Below are 25,911 nucleotides of genomic sequence, written 5' to 3'. Positions count from 1 at the left end.
ATTATTTGTTTGTTATATCTACTTATTTGTTAATAATATATATAAGGAAAAAATTAGAGGGAATATATATTTTTAGTATAAAACATGGTCATAAAAATGAAAACTTCTGGCAGAGGGATGGGCCATTTCAGAGGTTGGAAATGAGAGTGCCAGCAACGACACGATGGATAATGTTTTATATACTTTAGTACACAAAGTTGCGATACCGATATATACCGCTAATTCTGTGGTAAACGAAACAGAACATTAACTAAAAGTATTTGTTGTGATTTATGTTGAAATGCAGATAATACTACTATACTAGTAAGTTTATCATTACTATCAAACGAGTGAACCACCTTTTACCTTTAATAACATATGAGGATTTTATTTCAAACCAAATTCGTCCGGTTACTTTTGTTACGGTATCAGAAGTAAAACAAACAATATATATAAATGATGTGGGCCAATGGGTGACTTTGGTCAAACTCAGGCGTTGAGGCGGTGAGTCTACGCAAATCCGTCCGCTTCCGTTACATTCATTACGGTACGAAACTAAAACTAAAAAGTTCGGTCGGTTAGCATTACGTTTTGGTCGGTTCTGTCACATTCATTACGTTACCGAAACTAAAGCAAAAGAGTTCGCTCGATTATCGTTACGTTTGTTATGATACCAAAACTGTAAAAAAACAAAAAACAAAATGGTTGACTACGGCGCCAGCCATCACTTTTTACTTATATTAGATAATGTTTTAAGAACTAGTACGTACATGCCGGTTGAACCAGCTATACCGTATTTTGGTAATTCATTCGGTATTTAGAGACCAATATTAAATTGACGGTTTGCTAAAACAGCATACTGCCGATTTTTTTTTAATATCGGTTTAAACCGGCAACCCGGTTTGCACCCAACAAATGTTTTATATTTTTTTGCGGTTCGTATATTTTAAAAATGGCTTTTAATTTAGCGGATAAAATTGAAACAAATAAACGACGATTCGTTAATCAATCGATTTCGTATACTTCAAATCCAAGGTTTGCTTCTCTACATATTTTGTAATTGATTAAGCTCGTATACAAAATACAAACTTCTTATTCGACTCGATCATTGTATATGTGTTATACTTTGAGTTATTTTTTTAGTTGAAATTATATTTGTATAGAATTACATGGTAAATTATTCAGCCCGTTTGAACCTTTTGATGCATTCAGGTTCAACCGATTCTACATTTTTTAAGTAAATCTAGTACGTATAAAAAAAACCGGTTTTAAAACATTGATTACTAAACTTATGTAGAATGTTATATATTAAATTATAAAAATAAAAATAAAATTACAAGAAGTTGATTTATATTAAGAATTAAAAAAAAGGTTTTCGGCATGAACTTGGTAAATATATGGATGTGAATTATGCGGCATAAACTACGGAAATTTTGATTTCAGGTAAATTTCAACTAACGCCTTTTAGTTTTCTCTTGCGACATATCTCACCCCTTTGATTACTCTATGTTACTAACCACCATAAAATTTGGTACCGTTTTTATACCACAATTGAATATTACAAGTATGAAAATAACATGACTTTTTATATACGTTCGTATTGATCTTTCTCGAAGCACATGGTTTTAAGTGTTAGAATGTGAATATATTCCAAGATACATGAATAATTATCATATGTAAGAGAATTAGTGTTTAGCAGAGAAACGTTATATGATAATTCTTTTTAACGATAATTTGTAGAAAAGGTGCGAAAACACATCTCTCTTTTCAATATTAGTGAATGATTGTCATATAAAACTTAATAAGGGAATATTAAATGTCAGTTAATAACATTTGACGGTGATAGTTTACGTCTTTTTAAAAAAATTTGTCTTTCATCTTTAAAGTTTAAAAATATATCGAAATTAAAACCACAACAGAGAAAAGCTTATTTATTTTACCCTTCATTAGGGTTGTATTGTAAATGAACCGGGCGTCTAGTGGACGTCCGGACATTTATCCGGTAGGAAGGCCGTTTGTGTTCGATTGTTTAACAAAATGACACGGACATGAAAAAAAAAACTTTGTTTGGTAAGCTTAGTGAACGAACACGGATAGATACGGCGTTCGTTCAATAGGGTGTCTTGAACATGCGGGTAACGTCCGGTAATGATTATACTTTTTGAAATTAATATGTGATCGTTTATGCTCGCTTGTTCATTGGAGTTGTTGATGTATATTTGTCCATTATTGTATGTTAGTGATCGTTTGTTCATTATTGTCTATTAATGCACGTATGTCCATTAGGGTCTGTTAGTGTTCATTTGCAATATTAACGAATAGGCCCATTCAGGCACAGACAAACTCAAGTTCTTAATGGACAGACACGAATTTTCGTTCGGTAGAGTGTTCATGTACCGTCATTCTATCTGACAAACATGAACAAGGTCTCGTTCGGTTCATTTACAGCCACTCCTCATCCAGCCATAAACACCACGTAACTCGGGGGGCATTACTGTCCAAATCCCAAAAAGAGGTCTCAATCTGAAATAACATAAATCCATAGTAGTATAACACAATCCAAACAACCTTTTATAATAATTATAAGATGGAGACAAGAATCCTTCTATAACTAAGAAACATAATCAATGATTACTCGAAAGTCGAAACCGCGTAAGGTGACTGCCTGCCAGCTATCTTTTTATGGCTGGCTGACTTACCCACCCACCCTTTTAAAGTAACCCCATTGCATTTCAAGTTGTCTATCACTGTGTGTGTGCACTTCAGTTGTCTATTTATAGACTCCACAAACACAGATTCGATAGCGATAATTCACTAATTCATTCTCTTTATCTTTACATTTTCTTCTCTCCATTCAAATTTCATCAATCTTCTTTGATTAAAACCTGGTATGTATGTGTATAGCACTAATGTTGTTCTCTTCAAGTTATTGAAATTTTGTTTATATATTATTTGTGGTTAATATTTGCGGAGGTTAGTGATAATGTGAAACCCCTGATGAAGAAATATTAGGGCCTTTTTTTATATATAATGCAGGACACTCTGTTTTTGTTAATATTTTGTGTTTTTCCTACAATTATTCAACATGCTTTTTTTAAATAAATAAATAAAAAAGATTGATGATTTAGAGAATAAAGCTGAAATAATATGTGGGTTTATTTTATTTGCTTTAAAACACTAATTTTTTTGTTACCATTTTGTGTTTTTGTGATGGTTACTGGAAATTTGTTTTATTATTGTAGTTTTTTTTTTCAATATTTTCAAGATTGATGATACCCACAATGCAGAAACAATTTTTATGTAAAAAGATTGAATCTTTGCAGGATTTGGTTTGATTTTGAGGAAATGGAGAAGAAAATCTTGTCAATTTTGATGATTTTTATACTGGGTACATTGAGTGTTGTGAAAGCAGAAGACCCTTATAAGTATTATACTTGGACTGTTACATATGGAACTGCTTCTCCTCTTGGTGTTCCTCAACAGGTTCTTCATTATTTGATCTTTAAGTGTTTTATAGTTATGATTTTTGGTGAGATTTTAAGCTGGTCTTGTTGGTGTTAATTGATGATCGGATGTTTGCAGGTGATTTTGATCAATGGCCAATTTCCTGGTCCTAGGCTTGATGTTGTCACTAATGACAATATTATCCTCAACCTCTTCAATAAACTCGACCAGCCCTTCTTGTTGACATGGTGAGTCTTTGGGTCAATTCAATTCGACTATTAAATCCAAAGTCTATGGTAACATAAGGTCATTTCAACTCGACTATTAAATCCGGCGTACTATAGTAACGCATTGGATTTGGGTATTATTTAGTGATTTTTTATGGATAAAGGTTTATGTGCATAATGCATATTAGATTTTTAGTTTATGAAGGAATCACATTAAGGAATCTTTAAAATAAAAATAGGGAAAATCACTATAATAGCCATGTTTGACAAAATATATTAACAAAATAGCCATTGATATTGTTTTTTGAATATATCAACTTAACAAAAATCCATTACTTTTTCGGCAATTAAACATTGGTTTGGCGCAAAAGTAGCCACTTTTATGCCGGTTATACTGACAGCCAATGACACATTGACGTGTGTCATAATGCGCCACTTGGCTAAAATCTTTTCAAGTTCTGCGCCTTAGTCACGTGTCTTGTTGTGATTGCTTTTCATTATCATTGAAATATGTGTAACAGTTAAATTGGTAAAACATTTAATCAAACGTGTATTCTTGTGATTTTCCCAATAAAATAACTAGTGTTGATCTTTTATTCTAGATGTACTTGTAACTAACATCAACAAGGATCTTTGTCAAATTCAATATAACATTTCATGTAAAAGGTAGAGATCTTGTTATCAATTGTGTAGCTCATATGTAACCTTAGAGTAATGCAAGTTTTAACTCGGTATTCATAAACGTTACATTTCTAGGAACGGAATTAAACAAAGAAAGAACTCGTGGCAAGACGGGGTTTTGGGCACAAACTGTCCGATCCCACCAAACTCCAACTTCACATACAAATTCCAACCAAAAGATCAAATTGGCGGTTATACATACTTCCCATCAACTGCAATGCATAAAGCTGCTGGCGGGTTTGGAGCTATCAATGTATATGCCAGACCGCGTATCCCCGTCCCATATGCACCTCCTGCAGCCGATTTTAGTTTACTTATTGGTGACTGGTACAAGTCAAACCATAAGGTGAGAATTTTTGTTCAAGTCAAATAGAATCTTGGAGTCTTCATATTCAAATCTTACTTTTATTATTATTATTATTATTTATTTTTATTTTTTTGGTTTTTTAGCGCAAATGTTAGTAAATTTATTTGTTTTGTTTAATCTTGTTGAGCTTTTGATTTGAATGATATTATCTTTGATTGTGTGCATTTTTAATGATGAAAGTACTTTTGATTGTTTTAGAGTTTGCAGCAGAATCTTGATTCAGGAAGATCGCTTGCTTTCCCAGACGGTATTCTAGTAAATGGTCGAACGGGAAACACTTTCACTGGTGATCAAGGTTCATCCTCAATCTCAATCTTTAATGTGTTCACCAAAATAGTTTTTGCAACCTTTTTATGGATTTTGATATTTTGTTACTGAGATGGTACTAAATTTGGTATCCTGTAGGCTGTATGTTTGACTTTGAAGTCAAAGGTAATAATCTTGTTGTTTATTGACTTTTTTCAGGTAAAACATACATGTTCAGAGTATCAAATGTGGGTTTGTCAACTTCTTTCAACTTTAGGATTCAGGGGCACAAAATGAAATTAGTCGAAGTCGAAGGGTCAAACGTGGTTCAAAACATATACGATTCACTCGACGTGCACGTTGGTCAATCGATTTCTGTTCTTGTTACATTGGATCAACCTTCAAAAGACTATTACATTGTTGCATCAACACGGTTTACCAAAACAGTCCTTACATCTGTTTCGGTGTTGCACTATTCCGGTTCCCAAACGCCAGTTTCGGGCCCGGTCCCGGCTGGCCCAACATTCCAAGTTGACTGGTCTTTGCAACAAGCTAGAACATTCAGGTATAATAGTATGAATATACTTGTATTAGGCCATCGGGCCGGTTAATAGGTTTGGGCTGAATTCATGGCGAAGCTGAAAATGGTGAGGTTTGGGTACAGCTGTTCAAAATAATTGTGGCTTGTGGCACGCTCAAAATTGGCTTGGTTTTAAAAGAGCCGAACCGGGTCGATTTGTAAACGAGCCAAGCCCGAGCCAACGTAAGCTTGGCTCGTTCAAAATCATCTCGTTTTAGCTTGCCCATTGGCCCGTTTGAAAGAGCCCAAGCCAAGGTAATCTCTGCTTGTTGGGTCATTTAGCTGGCCCGTTGGTTCACTCGGTGACTCGTTTAATTTAAAGCTTAAAATTTAATAAATATAAATTATAACCGAAATCTTAATATATATAATTTATAAATGTGGTACATTTATTATTTATACACTATGTAATTTTCAAAATAACATTTATATTTTTATTTTATATAAAAACGAGTGTAATTTTCAAATTATAACTGAAGTCGTTATATTTTTATTTATACACAAGTGTAAATATATAAAATTATTCTTTCTAAATAACCGAGCTGGCTCGACAAGCTACAAGCCCCCTCGACCTTTTTACTAGCCGGGCCGGAGCTCAGCATTTGAGCTGGTTAACATAACTAAGCCGAGCCCAAGCCCAACCTCGGCTCGGCTTGGCTCGTTTACAGCCCTAGGGTTCGGGCTTTGCTTAAGCTTGCCAGAAGCCCGGTCCTTGTATCAACCACGTGTATACTAGCTCATACAAAATCAAAACAAAATTGTTAAAACTCAGGTTGTAAATAATTCTTTCTTTTTCATATTTTCAGATGGAACTTGACATCAAATGCAGCCCGGCCCAACCCACAAGGCTCATTCCATTATGGAACAATCACACCCACAAAAACAATTATGTTAAGCAACTCAGAAACCATTATCAACGGAAAGAAACGGTACACTGTTAACGGGGTGTCATACATTAACGCGGACACTCCGTTAAAGTTAGCCGATTACTTTAACATCCCCGGTGTTTATTCCACAAATGCCATTCAAACCTCCCCAAATGGTGGGGCTCCACGTGTCGCTACATCCGTTATGCAAGCCTCACTTCACGACTTCCTTGAAATCATTTTTCAAAATAACGAGGACACCGTTCAGTCATGGCATCTTGATGGTTATGATTTCTGGCCCGTCGGGTAAGTTTCTATAGATAAATCACTATTACACGCAAGTTAATATAAATCGGTTAAAATAGCTGATTAATGTAGTCATCTTGTTATTGTTTAGTTAAAGTATTGAAGAAATCTTTTTGTTTGTTGAGTGTCGAATTTGATGAACAATTTCACATAACTTAATATTATGATTTATGAGTTTCCAAATTAGTTCATGGCAACAAATGTAGGTATGGATCGGGGCAATGGTCAGACGCTAGTAGAAAGAGTTATAATTTGGTGGATGCTCTTACAAGACATACAGTGCAGGTGTTCCCGAAGTCGTGGAGTGTGATTTACGTGTCCTTGGATAACCAAGGTATGTGGAACTTAAGGTCTGCGATGTGGGACCGACAGTATCTTGGTCAACAGTTTTATCTTAAAGTTTATGATCCGGTTAAGAGTCTTGCAAATGAATATGATATCCCTTCGAATGCGCTTCTTTGTGGTCGAGCTGCAGGGCGACACTTGTAATTTGTAGATCATTTGTTAGTTGACTTGTTTGATGGTCAACGTGAGGGTTGACAACTCTATCTTAGAGCTGCAGCTTTTTTATATTTGTATACCAGTATTAGACATTGTTTTTTGATGCCTGATTAATGATTATTATTCTTTTTATCATTTCAATTTTATTGTCTGAATCAATAGAGCTTATTCTGCTGAAAATAGGTGTGTCATCAAGTAGACGTGCACAAATCGGGTTCACCTTGAAAACCCGAACCGGTTCGGAACCGGTTTTATTTACACCGGGTAGAAAATGACACCGGTTCCAGTCAGGAACCGGTTCGGTTCCCGAACCGAACCTATGCCCAGAAATGCAAACTTTTAGGAACCGGGTAGGGTTGGAACCGGGACCGGTTATTACGTAAAAACCGGTTCCACCGGTTTTTTTTGAAATTCAAACATTATAGCCGTTAGAACCGGTTCCAACGGCTATATAGCCGTTTTTGACCGTTGGAACCGGTTTTATTACTATATTTAGCTAATTTTCATTCTATAAATATCAATGTATGAGTGTGTACTTGTTAAACCACTTCCAAAACTATAAAACACACTCCAAAACACAATTAAGCTTAAACCGACAACAAATGGCAACTAATGACGACGTTGTTATGGTGATCGAAACAACAAGATGCCCCGATGTTTGGGTTCATTATGATTTGTGTCTAATGACCGACTCACATGAGATGGCACGTTGCAAATATTGCTCGAAGTTTCTTAAAACAGGGTCCAACTCGACATTACGAAAACATACGAATAAGTATTGTCGAGAAAAAAGAAGTTTGGATGCTAAAAAAGCGGAAGTGGGAGAATCGTCCGGCTCTACAACCCAAAAATAAGTATTACCGAATTAAAACGACGGACTTTGTTTTTTAAGTTTTAGTTATGTTTTATCGTTTATGTTTTAATAATGTTTGTAATAGTTATTGTTTAAATAAATAAAATGTTCGTCGTTATTAAAAAAGTAACAAAAAATTAATCATGAGTAACAAAAGTAATTATAATTAAACAAATCAAAACTAAATATTAGTTGAACAAGTTACAAATAATTTTACTAAAACAAATAAAAAACACAAATTACAACTTGATGATATGTGCAACACATCGAACATGAAAAAAATCCCCGAAACAAGGTGGTGAATATTTAATGATAAATTTTTCGGCCGCCTTAGTATTGTTTGAAGCGTTGTCAAACGAAATCGAAAATATTTTATTTCTCAAGTTGTAAGTCGTTATAACTTCATCAAGTAATTCAAACAATTTTTCGGCGGTATGTGGGAACGGGAAGTTTTCAAAAGCGATGGTGCGTTTCATCAATTGCCATGTCACCGGATCAACCCAATGAGCGGTGACACATATGTATGATTCGGGCAACCCGTGTAGTGCCGACCAAACATCGGTAGTTAAACTAACCATGACTTCTAAAGAATGAAAAGACTCGATTAACTCTTTTTTAGCACACTCCCACAACCTGATACAATGATGTAAGGCCCCGAACCCGGTAGCCCTACTTTAGCGTCGGATTTACTCATAAACACAGTCCTTCAAATCAGAGTTTATTAAAACTTTTCGCGGAATATAAAACATCAATCATTTGTTACAAAACATTAAATCTTTTCTTTGATACCATAACACAAAACTTTAATATTAAAACATCTTTACTTCTTTCTTCAGATGCCAGCCGTTCAATCCATGCCGTGTGTCATCCTCATGCTAACTCTATAATCAGCTCACCTGCGTGCATACTAAAAGTCAGCTACGCTGAGTGAGTTCTAGTTAATCAGGCAACATACAATTTTATTCTCATATATTTCTTAACGTATCCGAAGACACATATTTCTACCTTAACCTCGTATAAATATCCATAGGAGGATCATCACATAATATCTATTAAAAGAACCTTTACCATTACCATACTATATAGAATTTCCATAGGAGGAACACTCTGTATACTTTCCATAGAAGGAACACTTTACTTTCCATAGAAGGAACACTTTACTATCCATAGAAGGAACCCTATACTTTCCATAGAAGGAACACTATACTTTACATAGAAGGAACACTATACTTTCCATAAAAGGAACACTATACTTTCCATAAAAGGAACACTATACTTTCCATAAAAGGAACATTATTCTATCCATGTAAGGAACTCTATATATATCCATATAAGGAACACTATCTATAAGTTATTATTTAATATCCATGTAAGGAGCTAATCACTTCCCTTGACGATACGTGCAATATCCGAAGATCGTTCACGTACCGTCATGCAATCAATCATATCTATCACATATATCATACACGGCATACACTTCTTTTCTCGAATATTGGTATGGTTCGGTTCCCTAGTTCCCAAGTATTAGTAGGGTTCGATTCCCTCTTCGTTACCTTACAACCATACATCATACCTCGAGTATTATTAGGGCTCGGTACCCTTTCCGTAACCATACAACCATACATTATCATTTCTTTCTTTTATTATCTTTATCACGTTCATACACATAAACACACATAACATACTTACCTTATACATAGCGTTACAACCTGACGGTACGTGCAATATCCGAAGATCGTTCACGTACCATCAAGCAATCATTCATACATTTCACATTATCCACATAAGGCATACACTTATCTCTTAGGATAAGTGTATTAACTACCACATTGAGTATGCACACAGCCCCGAAAACATAACAAGGAATGGGGCTAGAAACTCACCTGAACTCTGCTTCTTCCTCTGGTAGCTGTAAATCTCTTCTTTAACTGAGCTCGGCTAACTGTACAAGTTACACGTATCAATACTCGCCTGACCTAATCTGGTGGTCTAGTATTAGCTTACTTTAACTTATCGCTTTTAATTTATTTTCTAAACGAACTTCACTTCAGGCGAAGTTAAACCTTAGGCGAACTTGGCTTCAGGCGAAGTTATCCTTAGGCGAACTTGGCCGTAGGCGAAGTTATCCTTAGGCGAACTTGGCCGTAGGCGAAGTTATCCTTAGGCGAACTTGGCCGTAGGCGAAGTTATCCTTAGGCGAAGTTGCGCTTGAAGGCGAAGTTACGCTTGAAGGCGAAGTTACGCTTGAAGGCGAAGTTCATCAGGCGAACTTAATCTTGCATGCGAAGTTATCGCGCTGCAGATCTGTTTGCCCATAAGTTCTTCGTTCCTTAGCCAAATAACTCGATTTTGGTACCCACGGAATCGTATGATCGGCGCCTACAAATCCCAACCATCAAATCGGCCTAAAATCGACGTTTCAGGGGTCCGATTTGGGCAGTTTGGGTTTCGGGTCCGGTTAACCCATCCAATCCTAACCATTTTCAGTAATATTAGCTTTGTTGGATTTGTTCTTACCTTACCAACTCAGATCTATCAACAAAATCTCGGGTCTCGGCTTCGAATCTTGATCGGTTAAAATGTGTGTGTTTTGAGTGTGTGAAGAAATAGATGTAAATGAAGATATTTTTGGGATTTTGGGGGTATTTATATCCCTGAAATCCCATTCTTATTTAACCCATCTCAATTAATCCACGTCCACAACCCACATCCATTACCCAACACTAGCCCGACCCATAACAACTCCTATTCTATTATTTATTTCCTGATAACCCGGGTAAACTTTCTCTCTATATTAGGTAATATAATTAATATTACTTGGAAATTTCGGGATGTTACAAGTCTTCCCTCCTTAAAGAGGTTTCGTCCCCGAAACCTAACTTATTCCCCATAAAAGGAAAACTTCTTATATTTACACGCTTTATTGAATCGCCTTCGCTTTCTGAGTTACTCTTCTTACTTCCGATTTTGCAGTCATCGAATGGTGGTCATGTGTATTAGCTATTTAAGGTAGCTTGTCCATGAAGCCTTCGATGTACCAAGTCTCATTTCAATCTTCAAGAGGCTTTGTCTTATATCATATTAATGCTAAAGCCTAAGTCGACACTCTATCACAACACGTCAATTTATCATGACTAACATGCATTCAGACAATTCGTACCATAATTAATAAACACCAGTCAAGACTTCAACATAAAACAACACGCATCGAGTCATTAATAAGTTACACATAGATTTAATACTTATGGCTAGCATCTAGCCTTCTTGAATGGCTTCTCAAAGCATACGGAGGAATCTGTTAAACCTCAAGCACTCTTCTCTCCTTCATGTCCTCCCTTTGGCTTCTTACAATCCCTTGCTAGGTGCCCACGTCCTCCACAGTTGTGACACCTATGGTAATCATCACATTCCCAAGAGGAATGTCCTGCTCTTCCACACCTGTAGCAAACACCTAATCCCTTTCTGCACTCTCCGGGGTGTCTCTTCCCACATTTTTCACAAGCAGTGAACCCCTCTTGCCTTGCCTTCTTCTTGCGTGGATCCACCTCATTGGCTTCCTCTGATTCTGGGGTTGGGTTCTTTTTCGTCGGTTCCATTTTCTCCCCTTCACAGTTGGCAAGGTCCTCATAAATCATCTCGGCCAATTCCACGGCCGAGTCAAATGTTGCGGGCTTACTAGACTTAACCAAAGTGCGAACATTCCAAGGAAGTCCCCTTACGTAACACTTGATCCTTTTAGCTTCGGTGTTCACCATGTCAGGTACCAACCTAGACATGCGGTTGAATTCAGTAGTATACTCCCGTTGTGTCATCTCTCCCGCTTTCAAATTCAGAAACTTCATCTCCACTATTTCAACTTCTGTATCAGCGCAGAACCTCTTCATCACCATGTCCTTTAGGTCATTCCAACTCATCGCCTTGATCTCTTCACGGGTCTTCCTCTGCTCCACACTCTCCCACCAATACATAGCCTCATCTTCAAAAGATTGAGTGGCATAACCGACAGCTTGGTCAGGACGGCACTCGCTAATGCGGATAACCTTATCCATGGCGGTTATCCACTGAAGAGTAGCGGTTGCGTCTCCTAAACCAGTCAGCTTAGGCGGGTCACAACCTTTGAAGGACTTATAGCTGCACCCGCCTTGTCCTCTTCTCCTATCATCGACTTTCACAGACTTATCCCCACTCGAGGCCCCTCTTTCACCTTCCCCATCCTTCCTACCATCACCACCCGCCCCTTCAGCAGTTCGTTCACGGCTTCCAGCAGATCCTTCGGGATTCAGGTTCTTCACAGCAGCAACTACAGCCTGAACAATGGCTGCTTGAACTGCAGGGCTAAGTTGAACTTCCTCATTGTTGTTCTGGTCTCCTCCAGCTGCGCTTCCTTCATCTTCGGTGTGGGAAGCTTCTTCTACTGAGGGTTGCCGGACAAGACGAGGCCTGCCACGACGCCCAGTGCGACCCCCAGTTTCAACAAATTCTCCAGCTCCAGCCATTAGTATTCTAAAGGGGAAAACACAAACATCATCACTCAAGGAACTATTTAGTACAAGGATAGCAAGGCTAACAAGTAATAACAGTGGCCAGCTGTGACTAGCTGATCACGTTGCTTTCCATGTCCTATTCGCCTCCCTTTATGAGTCTATTTGTGCTGGTTCTACTTAAGCAGTTAGTCAAATCAAACAATCAATTACTTCTATCCTTAACGTTCACGTATCTTTTCTTTCTCATTGACATATATCATTTAATCATACACCTTACCTTTACTGATTTTTTTGCTTGAGCGACACATGGCATTCTTGAACTGGCATCTTCTTTCTTTTCTTACTTAAATCCCATTCTCTGTTCGAGTCTAAGCATGTAGGATGCTTAAATCTCTCGAACTTTGCTCTGATACCAACTTGTAAGGCCCCGAACCCGGTAGCCCTACTTTAGCGTCGGATTTACTCATAAACACAGTCCTTCAAATAAGAGTTTATTAAAACTTTTCGCGGAATATAAAACATCAATCATTTGTTACAAAATATTAAATCTTTTCTTTGATACCATAACACAAAACTTTAATATTAAAACATCTTTACTTCTTTCTTCAGATGCCAGCCGTTCAATCCAGGCCGTGTGTCATCCTCATGCTAACTCTATAATCAGCTCACCTGCGTGCATACTAAAAGTCAGCTACGCTGAGTGAGTTCTAGTTAATCAGGCGACATACAATTTTATTCTCATATATTTCTTAACGTATCCGAAGACACATATTTCTACCTTAACCTCGTATAAATATCCATAGGAGGATCATCGCATAATATCTATTAAAAGAACCTTTACCATTACCATACTATATAGAATTTCCATAGGAGGAACACTCTGTATACTTTCCATAGAAGGAACACTTTACTATCCATAGAAGGAACCCTATACTTTCCATAGAAGGAACCCTATACTTTCCATAAAAGGAACACTATACTTTCCATAAAAGGAACACTATACTTTCCATAAAAGGAACATTTTACTTTCCATAAAAGGAACATTATTCTATCCATGTAAGGAACTCTATATATATCCATATAAGGAACACTATCTATAAGTTATTATTTAATATCCATGTAAGGAGCTAATCACTTCCCTTGACGATACGTGCAATATCCGAAGATCGTTCACGTACCGTCATGCAATCAATCATATCTATCACATATATCATACACGGCATACACTTCTTTTCTCGAATATTGGTATGGTTCGGTTCCCTAGTTCCCAAGTATTAGTAGGGTTCGATTCCCTCTTCGTTACCTTACAACCATACATCATACCTCGAGTATTATTAGGGCTCGGTACCCTTTCCGTAACCATACAACCATACATTATCATTTCTTTCTTTTATTATCTTTATCACGTTCATACACATAAACACACATAACATACTTACCTTATACATAGCGTTACAACCTGACAGTACGTGCAATATCCGAAGATCGTTCACGTACCATCAAGCAATCATTAATACATTTCACATTATCCACATAAGGCATACACTTATCTCTTAGGATAAGTGTATTAACTACCACATTGAGTATGCACACAGCCCCGAAAACATAACAAGGAATGGGGCTAGAAACTCACCTGAACTCTGCTTCTTCCTCTGGTAGCTGTAAATCTCTTCTTTAACTGAGCTCGGCTAACTGTACAAGTTACACGTATCAATACTCGCCTGACCTAATCTGGTGGTCTAGTATTAGCTTACTTTAACTTATCGCTTTTAATTTATTTTCTAAACGAACTTCACTTCAGGCGAAGTTAAACCTTAGGCGAACTTGGCTTCAGGCGAAGTTATCCTTAGGCGAACTTGGCTTCAGGCGAAGTTATCCTTAGGCGAACTTGGCCGTATGCGAAGTTATCCTTAGGCGAACTTGGCCGTAGGCGAAGTTATCCTTAGGCGAAGTTGCGCTTGAAGGCGAAGTTACGCTTGAAGGCGAAGTTCATCAGGCGAACTTAATCTTGCATGCGAAGTTATCGCGCTGCAGATCTGTTTACCCATAAGTCCTTCGTTCCTTAGCCAAATAACTCGATTTTGGTACCCACGGAATCGTATGATCGGCGCCTACAAATCCCAACCATCAAATCGGCCTAAAATCGACGTTTCAGGGGTCCGATTTGGGCAGTTTGGGTTTCGGGTCCGGTTAACCCATCCAATCCTAACCATTTTCAGTAATATTAGCTTTGTTGGATTTGTTCTTACCTTACCAACTCAGATCTATCAACAAAATCTTGGGTCTCGGCTTCGAATCTTGATCGGTTAAAATGTGTGTGTTTTGAGTGTGTGAAGAAATAGATGTAAATGAAGATATTTTTGGGATTTTGGGGGTATTTATATCCCTGAAATCCCATTCTTATTTAACCCATCTCAATTAATCCACGTCCACAACCCACATCCATTACCCAACACTAGCCCGACCCATAACAACTCCTATTCTATTATTTATTTCCTGATAACCCGGGTAAACTTTCTCTCTATATTAGGTAATATAATTAATATTACTTGGAAATTTCGGGATGTTACAAATGACGTCTTATGGTAGTACGACTTACATGTGTGTATCGCGGTTGTAGAGTTTCTCGAATCAACGACGTCAAATCCGGGTCATCAAAGTGGTTAAACGGCAAACCTCGTTGAATAACGAACTTTGCCATTCTATCTTGAACTTGAGTCGTGTTGTAACGAAATAGTGTACCATCTTTACCCAAGTCAATTTGATCGGTCGCGCCAATCCCTTTCAACGCCTTGCAATATGGCTTCTCGATGTGCTTTCTCAAAGTAGAGTTGGAATCGTGCTTTAATAGTGAACCACATAGTTTTCAACGAGCCTTTTGATAACCTTCGTCATCCACAATCAAATCCCAATTCTTCCATATGTCTTCGTTGCGGTTATGGTTGACTACCGTAACAACCCTTGGGTCCTCCGTAGCAGGAACGGGGGCAACAAAAACACTTTTCTTAGCCTTCTTGTTAGTTTTTTTGATGGGTGTCATAATAATATTTAGTTGGATGGTCGGGTAACGGAACGTGTTTGCTAAAGGAGTAGTATTTTAGTTTGTTTTTGAGTTTGGTGGTGAAACAAGTAATGGAAAACAACTTATATATAGTTTTTGGGCTACAAGAACCGGTTCCAACGGCTATATTACCGTTGGAACCGGTTCCAACGGCTATTATTTGTCTCAAAAACCGGTTCCAACGGCACTATTACCGTTGGAACCGGTTACAACGGCTATTTTGTGTCTCAAAAACCGGCTCCACCGGCTATATTACCGTTGGAACCGGTTCCAACGGCTAGTTTGACCTGTGTTTGACTTTTCAAAAAAAACCCGCCGGAACCGGTTTTTTCGGGTAGGAACCGAACCGATTACAATTAGGAACCGGGTTGGAACCGATGGGGACATACAAATATGAGAACCGGGTACGATTTTCGGGTACAAAAATACCCAAACCGGGTTTTGGGCCAACCGGGTAGGAACTGGAACCGGTTCCGGTTCGGTTCCACCAGTTAGGTTCCGGAACCGGTTTTTTTGTGCACGTCTATCATCAAGTTGCATTGTATCAATTTCTTTAGTTTAATGAACTTATATATCTAATAAATCAAAATTTTCCATTCAGTCTTATGACATGTATTTATGGGCATATTACTGTAGGCCTATATATTCTTCAGTATATAAAATGCTACTGGTCTGAAATAACTTGACTGAAGATCTAAGAGCATTCACCATCACGGTACACACGTTACTGTCATGGTGTTTTACTGATGGGGTTATCCACCTACAAGGACTGTCATGGTGTTTTACTGATGGGGTTGTCCGCCTACAAGGACAATGAAACAATATTCTGTATGCACTTACAAAACAAACTACAAATATTAGAATAACTGCACTTAACATTGTATGAAATACAATATTGAATCTTACACCTGGTGTTGTGGATGATATAGTACTGAGGGAAAGAGTTAATTGTATCATTAACTAGATATCACATTAAAACAATATAGTATTGTTTTGAGTACTGCATATATTTTACAAAAGAGAAGTTGGCATACAACTGAAAATGCAAATAGCTAAAAGCCTCATAGTTTTGACAAAATTGGCAACCCACCCAAAGCATCATCCTGTATAAGCTCATCATCATCTTCAAAAAATGAATAATCCATCATCTTCAAATTAGTCATGAATATAATCAAAAACCTTAAACTCATCATATATGAGCTTATTATCTGAATAATGAAGCATATAATAACAAATCCCACAAAAATAGCAAGGATTCTCCGGAGCCCATTTGTCATCCACCGTCACTTTCACCGCTTTAAAAATCTTGCAACACGAACACTTTTGGAACCGCACTTTTGACTGGAACACGGTTAATGGATAAGCACATCGATTCTGCACATCCTCTGAATGAACCAATCTCATATCTCTAATCACTAGTATATGCTTGCAATCACCCTAACTCACCAACATATCAAATTAGTAAAAAATTTGTATATATGTATCAAGAAACAAAAATATATAAACAGAACCTTTACCTGGTGACAGTAAAGATACCCTGCACCGAGTCGAAAATTTAAGTCACAAAAACGTGTGGTCTGCATTGAACGGGCTCTAAATTGAGGTAATTGGGGCCCACTTTCACTACCTAGAACTTTTTTCTGTTTCTGTTGTAGATCACCCGATAATATGCATTCCCACTTTTTAAGTGCGGTTTTTTCTGACTCGGTTAGCCAACTGAGTATTGGTTTACTGTAGTCTGTAGCACTAGCTTCCCTCAAATCATTGTAAAATATATCCTATAAGAAAACATGACAAAATAAATAAATGAAAACAATATTTGATAAAAAAAACACAACAAATGAAAAACAAATTACTTCTATGAGGAAGTATCCGGATGGATCGTGTTTATTGGATTGCTTCATAATTGCGTCGGTCAAACAATATAATTTGTCTCGTAGTGCGCTTAATAATTGCTGTCCAAGAACAAAGATTTCTTGAGTCTACAAAAAGGTCCAGAAGAACGGCTATTAAAATTATGGTTATTAACAAAATATAAAGATGAGATGTGGGATTTTAAAAAAGGTTTACCTTGGCCCATGTTGAGCGTCGGGTAATATTATAGACTTCTATGCAAAGAAGGATGTCGCAGCTGTGTAGCGGTACGTTTTCACGAGCATTTGTTAATTTTACCTGCTATGTATATAAAACATGTTACAACATAAAAAGTTTGGTAATTTTATCAAATAAAATTAAAGTTGTAAGATAAAAAAACCTGAGTTGAAGAATTTGTAAAATTAAAGGATGACATCGGATCTTTCTTTTCCAAGGAAGGAGCCATACATGAAACAGGCCCTGACGTACCACTGGGTCAAATCAAAATAGAAGAATTCAAAATAAAGATAGAATCTTTATATCACGAAGCCACTAAGTGTGAGAGAACAAACACATACCTAAAAGAATGCAATCTTGCAGCTAATTTATCTTGTTCTTGTTTTTGTTTAAGTTCAGCAACTTTCTCCACTTCAACCATATAATCTTCCTGAAAATACATATTACAGACAACATAACAATTGTTAACAAATCATTGAACTCGAAACAAATCAATATATCAAGCAAATCAACAAGAAACTGTTCAGAGAATAAGTAAACAGAAAATAAATACAAATGTAAACATAGCATCAACCTCTAAAGAATCTAATCAAACTAACATACAGAAGAAATTAAATAATTACTGAAAAGAGTCACAGGCACATTGAATTATACCCGATAGTCATTACCCTATGACTTCCATAAACCAATAACAGGACAAGGTAAAAGACCACATTGAATCAAAGATGCGAAAAAGCTTGTAAAAAGAAGAAAAAAGAACAATTTTTTTTTTAAATTGAGCCAAAAATATCAATACTTGTTTATTGGAATTTGTCATATGAAGAGTGTGTGGTAGATAAAAGAAAGGTTCTCTAAGATTTGCATCATAGGTTATGAATATAATAAATAAATAAATCTCAAATCTCAATGAAATTGAGCACAATGATAGCTTTCTCATTTCTAAAATAAGCCAAAAGCTGTTATTGGTTTATGGAACAACAGCCAAGTAGAATGATTATTCTGACAATTTCTTATTACAACATATGAGGAGTGGCACTAACTGTCTAAAAAAGCATGTGATCTCACATGGCTTAAAACTAGGGGCATAATCAAGCCGAGCTCGAGCTTGGCTTGTGAGTAGCTTTTCAAACTTGAGCTCGGGTTGGACTCGACTCATTTAGTATTTACTGATTAACTTATTTGCGTTTATAGTTATTAATTATATATATTTTAACTATAGTTTATATAAACACTATATTAGTACTTTTTTTATCAAAATTTTATATATAACAATGATTATTACATAAATATATCTAATACATTAAATAAAAAAAAATATAGATCATAAGCTCGTTTAGGCTCGCGAGCCAGCCCGAGCTCGATAAGTGAAGCTTGGGCTTGGGCTTGGCCTTGTTTATCAAACAAGCTTATTTTTAGGCTTGGGCTCATTAAAGCTCAACTCAGTTAAAGCTTTTATCAAGCTGATATAGAGAAGCTCACGAGCTGCTTGGCTCGTTTACACCCCTAATGATAGGAATCATGCTCTAGTTCTAGTCTAAATATCATTTGTGTATTTTGGGAGGGGTTAAGTGCAACTTATATTTCTATAAATAGGTATTGATAGCTAATAGGGAGAGGAGAGTATGTTTATGTTTAAGATGGCATTGCCATGGCTCCTGCGTATGCGGTGAGAGAGGGCCCGGCCCTGGAATTATCTTGTAATCTTTCTTTACGTTTTCGTAATACAATCGTTCGGTTTCGGTCTCTTGTTTTCCTTATTCTATTCTCTAAACTCAATTAATCACAATTATAATCTATAAAACCCTATCACCTAACATGCCATGCAAAGTAAAAAAAGAGCCTTACTTCATGGATTGTATCCTTTTGCACCAATCTATTTCTCTTTTTATTTGCATTTCCATTTATCTTCCCAGTATTTTTGCTTTTCTTAGATCTCTTTAGAAGATCATTTGAAGGTGCATAATCCTCATCTGATCCTGAATTTACTGAACACGCAACATCTGCATTAACAGCTCCACTACAATTTGATGTCCTAAAACAAAATAAAACAGTTACCTTAGTTTTGGATTTATTAGTTTTTATATTATAAAGCTAGTAAGGCAGTTATTGTACCCATCGGAGCAGTCGTCTGGTGATGGAGAAGAATCTTTTGTCAAGTTACCACTTTTGAGTGTTGCTTGAAATGCCATTTCTACCAATTCTTCCTCACTCAGGATTTTAAGTTCATCAACCCTGTAAAAAGGATCAAATATTGTTAAACACAACTACACAAGTCACATGCATCAATACTTGTATAATACTTCAAATTACAACAAAAAAGGCAAATGTAACTTGTTTTTAGTAGTTGGAAGAAAAGCAGATAAGAACATGCTTTTACATGTATTCTGATAAATTGCTTCTTACTAAATTGTATCGTCAATCTTCATTTGACTTGGTTTTACTTAAATAAGTATGTTGTTGACTAGGTCTGCCACAAACTCCATTAAGAAAGAATGTATTTCCTGTTATTTCATATTAGCAGATAATTATCATGATAGGTTTTGACTTCAGTACTTGACACAGCTTCCAAATATTTGGAATGGGTATAAAAAAAAAGTACACCCTAAAGTGTTGCATATTTAAGAAGCCTATATATTCTACCAATATAATCCTTCACTTTTACTTATACAAGTATGCTTTATAAATGCTAAAGAAGACAAAACTTACAATATTAAGTAAATCGTATAACCAATGGAAATTATTTGACTTACGAGATATCATGACGATGTTGTTCAGTCAAGTCCAAACACAGCTCCTTTCTGAGATCCTGCATTGAACCAATAAAAGTTGCTGATAAATAACCGAATACGCACAAAAAGTTAAAATAAGCAAATAGAATAGTGTTACCTTGAGTTCACCTTCAACACAAGACCGGAACTCGGATACACTAGTGAGCGGGCCAACCATGTCGGAGACGTATAAAGGACCGCCACAAGGAATCGAAACATATACATCTTCAACACCAGAAGAATTTTCCATAGCTTTCCTATAGATGCACCGGCTTCAAGGAACACACTGTCCAAACTGCCAGTGTTGAGCAATAACAGTAACAATTAATAAAATATGTATGGCTTTAAAAACCAGTTTATACCGGCCAGTAATACTGCTTAAACCAGATGTCGGCTGATACGTTTTAGCCCGGTAAATTGGGCGAACGGTTTGTTTACCTGAATAATAATAATAATAATTAAGGTGAAAGAGGAAGGAAGGGAGGTTTGTTTGTAAAAATCAAATAATATAATATTAGAGAGAAGTTAAGATCTAGTCTATAACAAGCAAGCATTATAATTGACAGTTACCTGTGGCTGGCTAGGTGGTGGAATAAAATCTTTTGTGTTTGTGTTGCTTCGTTTTCGTTTTAGTTAATGGATGTTTGGCTTGCGGTAAAAAAAATAAAATCTAGTACTTGTTTGTGCTCTTTCATGATCTGTTCAATTAGTGATAACTTTCTAATTCTGTAGTTTGGAAACCATTACTGACGTAGTAGCACTATATATTTTTGTATGATGTTTTAGGCTTAGGCAGTGTTGTAAAACCTGCTAGTTGCTAGTCGGGCGGTGGGGGGACTAGCGATTAATCGGATCGGACTTTAACGTATAATTTTCAATTTTATATATACAAGCACACCCTTTTTTTGGAAATTTTCAGTTTTATACATACATACAAAAAGTTTGGCCGGAAATTGGCTTGAATCTCACCGGAAACTGCTGGATTTTATGAAATCTCGCCGAAAACCGCTGATTTTGGTCGGAATATCGCCGGAAAGAGTCGATTTTGGCCGGATTTGACCATTGACCGATTAATTGGATGATTTGCCAAAATTAATCAGTAAAGCGGGGACTAGCGATTAATCCGGGACGCTTAGTCGGGATATTTATAACACCTGGGTTTAGATGTGGAAGTTTTACTAATTTTGACTTTAAAACTTAAACTAGCTAGCAAAACTCGTAGTGTTTTGGCCGTGTAGCTGCTTAAATTCGGTTAGTATTTAGGTAGGCTCGTTACGGCACAGACACAAAACTCAAAAAATAATTCTGTAAATGCCCAAAACAGTATCGGCACACGTACAACTTATAATCTAAGCGACACGACTTAGGTCAATACTGATTAGGTTCATTACCGCACCTGTATTATAACCAAAATATACATTAGTAAATGTTCATAATAGTAGCAACCCTCGTATAGCATATGATAAATTTTTTTTTGTAGATTTAAATGAAGTTTCGTGGGTCTGCAAAACTCGAGTGTCTATGCGAATTTGGTCTGTATCAGTTACGTCTGTTACGTGCCGAAACTAAACCCAAAAAATAAAATTTAACAAATTACCATTTTCTTTTTTAAAAGTCGGCTTACTCAAATATTTAATAAAAAAAATTAGCATACTTATAGCCCCAATTACTAAGTTATTTGGTCGGTAAAATTCAGACTTCGCGTGACGAGTTGACACAAATTTGATCAGTATTGGAACGGGAACTAAATCCAAAATATTAATACGCCAAATTAGCATAATTGAAAGAAATAGAAAAGTCCCAACAGAAAATACAAAAAAACAGCCATTAGTAAAACGAACTTTACGAGGGTGAGTCGATATAAATTCAGTCACTATCGGTTAAGTTCGTCACAATTGCATACTTAAAAGAAAAAGAAAAAAGAAAAAAAAAACATAAAATCCTAGCAATGACTGCCTCTTTCATTACTTCATTCTTTCCATATCCCTCTCCTTTGTATACAATTTGTGAATTGTGAAACTTTTGGAAGAAGAAATTTGTGTTTCAATCTGCTCTAATGAAACACATTGAAAGCATTACGAAGTTAGAGATGAGTTTGGAACAATCTTTTGAACTTATGGTGATTGTGTTAAATGTGGGGTTTACAATATATCATCCATAGCATTGCAGACTCATTCTGGGTTGCTCAAACGAAATGCTACATACAAATCTAACACAACCGCCTTAAGGCGGAGGCACTCCATTAAAGTGGGTTATAAATACACTCGTCCTATGGACCATGATTTTAACCGAGTAATTGAGTTGATATTGTCATCTCTAATCTCTATTCAAATGAAATATACCCATAGTAAACAACGCAAATGAAGTCATTAACCATTTGTCGCATACTATACAGGGAACAAATAGTTAACTTTACTTCAAAACTTTGTCAAAGAAATGTAATATAGAACAAGAACCCACATATGAACCATGCAAAAGGTAAAAGTTATAATACCGATTACTCATGGTCTTCTGTCACCACGCTTCTTGTTCGTCACAATTTGCTTGAACAACATATGTACTCATTTCAGACACTTGTGCGTTTTGCACACGTCTCTTCAACACGCCAACCTCAAAAGGTTTCCAGCATCACTTAGCTTCGGCTGGAACACTGAAAACACGAGACACTGTGAATACAAGAGGATACATAACGGTCCACTTGAATCATCAAGATTTTACTTTCAACTATAAAAAGCCACTCGCGAGTGTTTTCATGTATGTCTAAGTTAATATAAGCACTAAACAAATACTCAACATACAGTTAGTTTTACTAGAAATGATTATCTTATTTTCATTATTCAAATATCACATACATTGTTGGAGAGCCATCATCAATATTTCAAAGTGCATAAAGCATAACCAGTTGTTCTTTCGCCCTTGACAATGAAAACTATTTGGTGCAATATGCCCATATACAACTCCATCCAACCCTAAACCCTAAACCCTAAGCCCATGTAAAAACCTGTCGTTTTGGGACTTCAAAAATGTTGGTAGGTTTTCAACCAACCAGTCGTTTTGAATTAAATGTTATATCATCAAATTTTGTACAAAAGTTTTGTACCCAGAAGAAATCTTGATGCAAAATCGAGTTATTTTGTAGCAAAGACGAAAAGTGTACACAAGTTACACGTCACATATTGAGTTGTCCACGACTAATCTTTGCTCAATCGACAAACAAAAGACCTAATCGACAACGAGTCTATGATTACACAAAAATGTGTCAGTAATAGCAGAGCTCTTTGTAAGGTCTGGGGAAACCTTACCTCTATCCTAGGGGAAAGAGAGGTTGCTCCCGCTGACACCTCTAGTTCAAAAAACCGTGCAATATAGTATAGTATCATATAGTATTGCAGTATAGCATAACAGATAGCAAAGAATACTAACAATAAAAGTTGTAAACTACCATTAACATATAGCGATAAGTAAAACTATATTACTTACATATGAAAAGGCAAATAAACATGCAAAAGAAGCACCGTTCCCTATTCATATACCATCTTTACACATGTAGCGATTCATCCGCATCTTAAGCGTGGGAATCAGCATCAAGATCTTAAATTTATCCTTAGAAAGTTCGAAGAAACATAAGCATAAGCAGACAAACACACTGATACTTTTATTTATCATTAAGGACCAATAGTTAAGATTACCACTCAATATTAATGTATAGTCAAACGGCTAAACCAAAAGTGAGACTAAACAAAAACAAGAAGACAAATGAGTCACCCTAAGGAATCAAACAAGCACACCTAAAATATGTCACTTTCTGTAACAAATCCTACATGTTTGAATAAGTTTGATCACCTAAAAACACTACTTCATCAGAGATCGATTCAATCAACCAGTAACATCATTTAACTAATTTACTTAACTGATTACCCGAAAACCTGTCAGTCCCGGAAAATAACTTCATCCGCCATCTCCATCAACGGCTCCAAACAATCCGGCGAAAACTTCCTCCCAAACATATACGGCGTCGAATAAGTTGACCGCCGAAGCTCATAAATCAGCTCCGCCGACACCTCATTCGGGTAATACGTATGCGGGTGCCCATCAACACTATCCGTCCAATTCACCCGAGTTAACGTAAACCCCGCACACCCGTCCGGGTCCTCCATCGACAACAAAGTCGAAAAATAATGCTCTTCCGGATAACACGAATTCGGCTTAATACAATCCAACCGAAACTTCCTCCACAACCTCCTATCCCTCAACACCAAAACCGCATCCTTCCTCATCAACGTAAAAAACTGCGAACCCATTCGGAACTTATCAAACGGAACCTCGGGTACCATCACATTTTCACCTCTAGCATTATACCTATCCCTAATATACGGGTTCTCCGAAAAAACCTCAATAAAACTTTTATACTTCAACTGACTCAATTCCGCAACTTGATGCGATTTCGTTTCGAATACGGTATCATATAGGTAATTAAACGAGTGAAGCGGGATACATTGCTGCGAAATCAAGGTAAAGAATTGGTTCTCCGGGTCGTCGAGAATCGCGGTGGCGAGAAGGCGGCGTGCGGCGGCGATGAGGGTAGCCGTACCGCGGCGTGTTTTCTTGGCGGTGGTGATGAATCGGTCTTGAGTGAAAACCCCACCTGGGATTTTGACTTTAGGGTTTACAGTAGGGTCTGCGTGAACATAAACTGTGTATAGATCTTGATTGGATCGATTGAAGAAGTGTTCCCATAAGGGTGAGAAGTGTAAATCGGAGTTTGTAAGAAACATGAATGCGATTTTGGGTTTAGAATTGGTGGATCCGAGTCTTGATTTGGTGGGTTTGTTTTCTGCGGCGGTGGCTCGTCGGAAAAGGGTGAGGTCTTGGAGTTCGTCGGGGAAGGAGATGGGCGGTGAGGGCGGCGGAGGGAGGATGTGTGGGGCCAAGTAGTAGAGGCCCGGGAGGCAGAGTAGGATTAAGAGAGTTGCTGGGATTAATGGTGATGGGGTTGTTGGTAGATTATTGTTATTATTATTATGTGAGGAAGATGAGGATGAAGATGATGATGTCATGATGATGCTTATGATATGGGTTTTATGTAAGTGTTGACGTGAATTTGGGCATAATGTTGAAGAAGGAGAGTATGGATGGGATGGGATGGGATGGGATGGGATGGGATGGGATGGGATGGGATGGGACGGGATCGGATGGGATGGGACCATCAATGTGAATGTGATGTTAATTTAGCCCCTTGATATATTGAATATGGAGAAGAAAAAAACAATTGGGATATTTTTTATATTATAAGTATGGTATTGATTTTTGTTGCCTTTTCTTTTATCTATTAAAAAATATTGTTTATTTGTGCTTTGGATGGGATTAAATAAAAGGTAAAACGAGTAAGGTACAGCCATCTGGGTTTGCTCAGATGGCCAGCCAAGTGAATGTGAGAACTTGATATCATTGGGCTGC

General features: G+C 36.9%; 3 protein-coding genes across 6 annotated transcripts; 1 reads left to right on the top strand and 2 right to left on the bottom strand.

Moving 5' to 3' along the window:
• Positions 1-2,738: 2,738 nt before the first annotated feature.
• LOC143594369 (L-ascorbate oxidase homolog) lies at positions 2,739-7,386 on the top strand. Of its 2 annotated transcripts, none has more exons than XM_077073695.1 (8): positions 2,739-2,871; positions 3,303-3,462; positions 3,562-3,671; positions 4,407-4,677; positions 4,897-4,993; positions 5,164-5,509; positions 6,331-6,696; positions 6,903-7,386. In XM_077073695.1, coding segments are annotated over exons 1-8 (1,635 nt in total). In that variant the 5' UTR covers positions 2,739-2,869; the 3' UTR covers positions 7,186-7,386. The 2 variants fall into 2 exon arrangements, with proteins under 2 accessions (XP_076929810.1, XP_076929811.1); XM_077073696.1 differs by having other exon boundaries at positions 2,754-2,867.
• A 9,113-nt stretch (positions 7,387-16,499) lies between these two features.
• Positions 16,500-20,837, bottom strand: LOC143594368 (snRNA-activating protein complex subunit-like). 2 transcript variants are annotated; one of them, XM_077073692.1, is made up of 10 exons: positions 20,573-20,837; positions 20,437-20,492; positions 19,799-19,918; positions 19,532-19,718; positions 18,028-18,116; positions 17,850-17,940; positions 17,666-17,767; positions 17,452-17,577; positions 17,113-17,373; positions 16,500-17,032 (listed from the first exon to the last, which is right to left on the bottom strand). In XM_077073692.1, the coding sequence occupies exons 1-10, from the start codon at positions 20,702-20,704 to the stop codon at positions 16,751-16,753; spliced, it is 1,446 nt and encodes a 481-aa protein (XP_076929807.1). In that variant the 5' UTR covers positions 20,705-20,837; the 3' UTR covers positions 16,500-16,750. The 2 variants fall into 2 exon arrangements, with proteins under 2 accessions (XP_076929807.1, XP_076929808.1); XM_077073693.1 differs by lacking the exons at positions 20,437-20,492; positions 20,573-20,837 and adding an exon at positions 20,090-20,170 and having other exon boundaries at positions 16,510-17,032.
• Positions 20,838-22,759: 1,922 nt separating this feature from the next.
• On the bottom strand, positions 22,760-25,542 carry LOC143594367 (glycosyltransferase BC10-like). 2 transcript variants are annotated; one of them, XM_077073691.1, is made up of 2 exons: positions 24,373-25,542; positions 22,760-23,120 (listed from the first exon to the last, which is right to left on the bottom strand). In XM_077073691.1, exon 1 carries the CDS (start codon positions 25,509-25,511, stop codon positions 24,384-24,386), a length of 1,128 nt encoding a protein of 375 aa, XP_076929806.1. In that variant the 5' UTR covers positions 25,512-25,542; the 3' UTR covers positions 22,760-23,120; positions 24,373-24,383. The 2 variants fall into 2 exon arrangements, with proteins under 2 accessions (XP_076929806.1, XP_076929805.1); XM_077073690.1 differs by having other exon boundaries at positions 22,760-23,104.
• Positions 25,543-25,911: the final 369 nt, after the last annotated feature.

The sequence above is a fragment of the Bidens hawaiensis genome, unplaced genomic scaffold (genome assembly GCF_021521415.1).
Source record: "Bidens hawaiensis isolate Kalapana, Puna unplaced genomic scaffold, B.hawaiensis_p1.1 tig00043538_1, whole genome shotgun sequence".
Taxonomy (NCBI): domain Eukaryota; kingdom Viridiplantae; phylum Streptophyta; class Magnoliopsida; order Asterales; family Asteraceae; genus Bidens; species Bidens hawaiensis.
Note: the sequence above shows the minus strand (reverse complement) of the source record. Positions and strands in the feature narration are given on the sequence as shown.